This window comes from Rutidosis leptorrhynchoides, chromosome 5 (genome assembly GCF_046630445.1).
Source record: "Rutidosis leptorrhynchoides isolate AG116_Rl617_1_P2 chromosome 5, CSIRO_AGI_Rlap_v1, whole genome shotgun sequence".
In the NCBI taxonomy this organism is placed as follows: domain Eukaryota; kingdom Viridiplantae; phylum Streptophyta; class Magnoliopsida; order Asterales; family Asteraceae; genus Rutidosis; species Rutidosis leptorrhynchoides.
Window position 1 is genome coordinate 83,459,893 of NC_092337.1, and position 6,869 is coordinate 83,466,761.

The following is a 6,869-nucleotide window of genomic DNA, read 5'->3' on the forward strand; positions in this document are numbered from 1 at the left end:
ATAAATCCACCTCCTTCGTTTCCTTACAACTCATGACAGAATTGATAAATCGTATAGTGTAACAACATGTACAACATATAAGTCCAAGAGTCCATCCTTTTCTAAAACTAATTGGTGATAGAGGGACTTCCCCTTTGACTTATATGCATACATTTGTTTTTGTCCATGACCGATGTGAGATAACTTCCCAACACGCCCCCTCACATCGAGGCGTGGAACGGTTGTAGAGATGGCGGCAAGAGAAGAAGAAGAAGAAAGCCTGACTCAATCTCTTTGTAGCGACGGTGGCACACTCATGGGGGCCTGACTCGGACTCGCTGTAGAACAAACCATTCACCTTAGCTCTGATACCATGACATAATTGATAAATCGTATAGTGTAACAACATGTACAACATATAAGTCCAAGAGTTCATCCTTTTCTAAAATCAATTGGTGGTAGAGGGACTTTCACTTTGACTTATATGCATACATTTGTTTTTGTCCTTGACTGATGTGGGATAACTTCCCAACACGCCCCCTCACATCGAGGCGTGGAACGGTTGTAGAGATGGCGGCAAGAGAAGAAGAAGAAGAAAGCCTGACTCAATCTCTTTGTAGCAACGGCGTCACACTCATGGGGGCCTGACTCGGACTCGCTATAGAACAAACCATTCACCTTAGCTCTGATACCATGACAGAATTGATAAATCGTATAGTGTAACAACATGTATAACATATAAGTCCAAGAGTCCATCCTTTTCTAAAACCAATTGGTGATAGAGGGACTTCCCCTTTGACTTATATGCATACATTTGTTTTTGTCCATGATCGATGTGGGATAACTTCCCAACAATAACAATCGAAAACGAATGTAATGCTCATTGTATAATCGCTAAACAAACATTCACATAGAGTTGAACAGACAATTGAAGCAAACAATACTAGCATCTTCGGATGAAACGAACCGAGAAACTCACTAGAAAATAAATCGTAAACTTGTAATTTATGGCGTTAAAATTTGTGACAATCTGATGAGAACGTAGGTAGGGGTGTTCAATTTTTGATTTGAAACCCTTTAAAACAAATACCATCAAAATCAAATAAAAAAATAAAATCGGATTTGTTATATGGTTTTCGGATCGGAGCAAAACCGATACCGAATTTGAATTTGGTTTTTAGATTTTGAAAATTCTGAATTTGATTAACCGAAAAACGAATATCATATCAAACCAAATTCAAATTATACGATATTAAAAACATATACTAAGTTATAAGTTATTAATATTATTGTATATATGTACAAGATATGATTTTGAGTATATATTTTAACTTTTCCAGTCAAATTATGTTTATTCGGATTGATTTAAAATCCTATTTGAATATTTAGTTTTATATTTCCCCTAATTTCTTTCACTTCATATCTTTGAAACCGTAAGCATTTCAACTTGACTTTCCTGATCAAGTCAATATATGTGGGTATGTATGCTGAATCATTAAAATTTATATACAACTTCTTTTAAATTTTTTTTTATTAGAAACATCTATATCTATCTATATAGTCATATAAAACTTTAAAATGATAATGCCATCATTAAACTAATTACCCTTTAATTTTCATAATAATGATGTCATAATTATTATATATTAATTTAATTAAAAAAATAATATGAAATCTTCTATAAAAGGAAATACTAATCTCTCCTAAATTGTAAATTTAATTTTCTAAAAAAAATTTAAAACCCATTTATTATTACTAATAATTATTATTATTATTATTAAAATATAAATACTCAACTTTGAGCGCACTTTATTATTATTATTTACTTTTAATATAATAATTATAATTATTATATTATTAATATTCAAATCTGTATTCTTTTTACGAAATTAATTACGTTACATATGTATGCGAAAATACATGTCTCTATATATTTGTAAAAATAACGTCAAGTTTCTTAGTCAAACGGGTCATTAAAATAAATGACTTTAGCATTTACATTCACTTAATACCTAAAACATATCATTAAATTGTTTCGTTTAAACAAACCCGTGATTTCACGGGTTATTTCACTAGTATACAAAATAAATACTAAGATAGAGATAGTTTTAGTTTTTCTCTTGATTATTAATTTTCTTTTATTTTCTTGATATATGCATTGTATTATACTATGATATTCCACATTCTATTTTATTATATTCAATAAAGTTATTAGGTTTTGTAAATTTGTATATGTTCAATAATGTATATTAGTTTGGGATGCTATTTTACAAAGTTAATACTCTTAAGTTTGTTCATCTCGTATTGAAATGTAAAAAATTGATTTGGGAATCGAACTCAGTTTTAAACGAAATCGAACATAATTCAAATTTAGTTTTAGTTTTTTTTATTGTTCTTTTGTATTTAAAACAACATTATAGCTATTAGAACGATTTTCCATTAAAAAAGGGTTAACGTAAGATGTTTTCGACGTTTTTTATGTTGATGAGAAACATCGAACGAAACTCTAGATAAGAGTGGTGGAACATTGGGAATCAGGTCGTTCCACTAGGGAAATGTCCATGCCGACGAGCCACTTCCTATGCGCTTAGCGCAACATAGTTTTTAGAAAAGTGTAAGGTGGTTAACTAATTGTAGAAACCAGTACAATAAAATTATTTATGTTTAGCGAAGTGGAAGATATCCGTATTCAATGTCTTTATGGTTAGTGTTGTATAAAAGTGTTTGTGCTTGTAAAATAGCATTAACTGGGAAAATTTATGTAATGAAACTAATGTATAGTAACCCAAAAATATTTAAAAATAAATACTCCGAAATAACTAGACTAGAAACAATTCCTCTACTACCAATACCAATCCCAACTACTAATACGGAGTAATACAAATAAATAACCAAAAACATACACAAGATCATGGTCTCGGTGGTGGCTGGCTAATATTGAGCCGATCGACTTACACTCGCGGCTCCCGAGCCAGAATTAAACCGGCTGGAAAAAATCTCGGCTAGAGCAGCCATGGCTTTAACCTGCATTTCAAGAGCATGAATATAATCAGTAGCTTCTTCTAGCACAACCGGCATCGAAACTTTCCGGCAACCAGGAACTAACCGCCCGAGATAGCGTCTTCTTTTATCTAAATTCGTCGATTTCATCTTCACCACTCTCGGCTTCATTAACCGGCTTTTACTAACAACTCTTCGTCTCAACTTCTTCCTCACAAATTTACTCTTCAATTTGTTACTAAGAATTGCGCGACCCCATCGACGCCTTCCTTTATCCATCATTGCCAAAACACGATCAGCGGCTTCATGAACAGCTTGTCCACGAAGCCGAGCCGAGCCAGATTCTGAGCCGAGCCGAATTTTGCTTAAAGCTTGCATAAGTTTCGAGCTGTATACTTCCCGTCGAGTCCCCGACTTCCATGACATTTTATCGTCACGGTTGTTGTTGCTGTTAGTGTTGCTGTTTCGCGTGTTTTTACATTTATCGTTACTAGATTGCTTTTGCATTTTCTTCTGAATTCGCTTCATCGAGTCGTGTGATCTCTCGGTGTTACTAGTGACTAGATTCGATGTTAATGGCGCTATTCGATATCCGTTGACAGATGGATCATGAAATTTGAGAACTTTGATGTGTGTTTCTAAGAGAAGATATGGAGGGAAATTGTGGGATATAAAGTGTGAGAATAATACAGGGTGGCATTGTAATTTGCAGAAGCCCGTTCTTGTGTGTCTTTTAAATTCGATCTAAATTTCACTTTTGGTCCTTCAAGTTTCGAACAAGTAGTTGTTAGTCCATCTTTTGTTTGTTTTGCATTATTGTGGAAATGATTGGATTCTATTGCCCCATTTGGTGGCCTAAATTTCTTGTCTTTTTTAGTTTGTCTCCATGACTTGTTAAGGACATTAATGGAATTTAGGGCATGTATTTGAGTTTATTTTTATTGGTTGGTTCTAAAATTTTTGTTGAGCTCGTGAAGTATATATGATCATGCTTGAATCATAATGAAGCATCTTGAGATTATATATATTGTTTGTAAGCTCTTTATTATAAGAAAATTGTGTGGTGTGTTGGTGATCAAAACTACTCGGGATAAGTCTTTTATGGTTGAACACTTTCAAAAGTATTTTGACTCAACTATATATATTGACTCAAGTAATCGAGTTACCTAAGGTCTTCTGGCACAACGATATCACATTAGCTCATCGCCTTTGAAATTGCGAGTTCGAGTTCCATCGTGAACGAAAAGGGTGTGTATGTTAAAAGAGAAAGGAAAAAAAAAAAAAAAAAACTATGGACTCGAGTTATACATCTTCTAGATCTAGACTACAAAGTCATTCATGCGTTTAAGTAATGAAAAAGTTTAAAAATTCTTACAATCATATATTTGAATATTCATCATGGTAATGTATAAGGGTATTATTGGGTAGAAGTAACCATTCTTGTTGAAAAGACCAAGAATAGTTACTTTTATTCAATAATACCCTTACAACTACAATATGAATATATGAAAACGGTTAGAGGATAATCTGGTTATATTGCGTACATTTAACTAACAATACCTACATTTCTCAAGTATCCTAAAGAAACCTAATATGGATGATCAAAGTACACATACATTTTATGGTTAGTTTTCATAACCGTTGTTGATTGCACCCTTCAATTATTATGTACGTATTAGCATTAGTCAAATGATTATATAATTATGATTGGGTATATAAGTTAAATACAATACCGAAATAACTGCTTTCATCATTTCATAATTGTTGGTGAGACCATTTGTTTAGGATACTTTGTTATGTGGTGGTGTAGATTCCATTTGCATCATTTTATACTTGTTGATTTCGAATCTATATAATGTTACTATTATGTTTTTTCGGAAAAAAATAAATACTAGAATAGCAACTTTCATCATTTCACGTTTCAAGGAATCGAAGTGCACCCATACAAATGTTTGGCTATGAGAAAAGGTAGTCTATATTCATTTCAAGTTTTATGACATGTATAAATCATAGATATGGATATTTTAAGTATCTACCAACATAATACGACTTAAATATTAAAAAGTTAATGGAAATGTTTTAGCTATTTATCAAGGAGAGAGCAAACTGAATATAGGACCTATGGCTTAAGGCTTTTGTGTGTATACTCAAGGGTGAGTCACAAGATTGGAAGCCTAGCAACCAATTTGTAGCCTTTATTTATAGATACACTGCTCCTTCTTAACAATTGATCATCAGAAAATAACATTAAAATAATTTAGTCAGAAAGTACTAACAATAAGTGTTCTAAAATAAAACTTAATTAATTGTTATCCATTTTTATGTCTAAAATGAAATTCACGTGTATGTGTCATATATGAGACCATGAGTCTATGAGTTACGGAGTATCATATTATTATCCAACGAATATTTCACTATATATTTGAGGTTAATTTTAATTTCTAAACACTATTCTCTCAAGTTTTTAAGAAATATAATACTAAAAATTGTTATTAATAAAATTTTTTTTTCTCTCTCTCTCAACTTTCGGCTAACAACCCCGCACCTTTAATTTGAATAACTTTCACCCAACAACCACCCACCATACACCACCATAATCCACCACCAACCCACCATCTTCATCATCAATATTCATTTTTTTAATTTATTTTTTTCCAGAAACCACCAACAAACATCACCATAATCCACCATCCAACCATTACCTTCACCAAAAATCGGTAACCACGAACGTACATAACCTTCTGGCGAGTCGTGTGTCTCACAAAATAGGAGGTTCGGGCACCACTACTTGGTATATGGTTGGTCAAATTGGTTATTCTTGTTGTGTTTGCTGCATTATCGTTGGAAAACCTTGTAATTGTAAGGTATCTTATATATTAGAGGTTAATTAATTATTAAGTTAGTCCGTACTATTCTACCATCGGTAACCAAACCTCCGGTGGCTTCCAAACTCTCCCTCATAGTCTCCACTGTTAAACTTCATCGTTCCGGCCAGGCTCCTGGCTGATGATGATTTGATCTTCATGTCGAAGCCAAGTGGCTTTTCGTGTAATAAGTCGTGCGATAATCGAGTAATTTCGTTTTTGATTTTCAACTTTCCGGACACATGGACTCGAGTCGAGTGCCGGAGAGTCTTCGAGAACTACGGTGATCTTCAAGATGTGTATTTTGCACGAAAGAGATTGTCGAGTGGCCAACGCTTCGGATACGTTCGATATGTTGGCGTCACTAATATCGAATCTTTCACAAAAATCTTGAACACCATTCAAGTTAATGGAAAATGGATTCGAGCATACAAGGCTATGGAGAGGAGTGTGGCTAACCGTCCTTCGAGTAAAGACTATGAGAACAACCTGAATGTAGATGACTTTCCGCCTGCCCCTTGGAACCGTGGTACGTCTATTCCAACTAAATGGGAAGGAAAAAGCTTCAAGGATTCGCTTGCAGGTCTTAAAATCAAATCCAAGGAGTTTCAGTGTCACATGGCTAATCGCATTGAGATTAAAGTCGGGGGCAAATTTTTCGAAATTAATCTTCCTAATTCGGTGAACAATCACAATCTCGTTTTTAGCTTTGATAACGATCGATTATCTTGGTCTTTGGTCGAAGTGAATAAGACTCGGGTTGAAGAGGACGACGGAGATGTTTTGGAAAAATACCATGGCATCTCCAGTAACCTTTCGAACATATCAGATCCTGCAAATGAGTCGTGTATGCGAGAAAATGATCAGTCAAGTTTGGATGAGAATCAGGGTACCTGTGATGGAATTATAAACGATTCTGCTAACGATGACTCATTTGTTTGTGAGTCTGCAGATGCTGCAGATGTTACTGAAGATGGGGAGTTTATTTCGGATTCAGCCGATGTGCAGGTTAATTCAGGCGATGAT

General features: G+C 33.9%; 1 protein-coding gene across 1 annotated transcript; it reads right to left on the bottom strand.

Annotated features, from left to right (window-relative positions):
* Window positions 1–2,888: 2,888 nt before the first annotated feature.
* LOC139848791 (transcription factor bHLH148) lies at window positions 2,889–6,004 on the bottom strand. Its single transcript, XM_071838486.1, is given in 3 exon segments — window positions 2,889–2,925; window positions 2,927–3,617; window positions 5,908–6,004. Coding segments are annotated over 3 exon segments (825 nt in total).
* Between the last annotated feature and the right edge of the window lie 865 nt (window positions 6,005–6,869).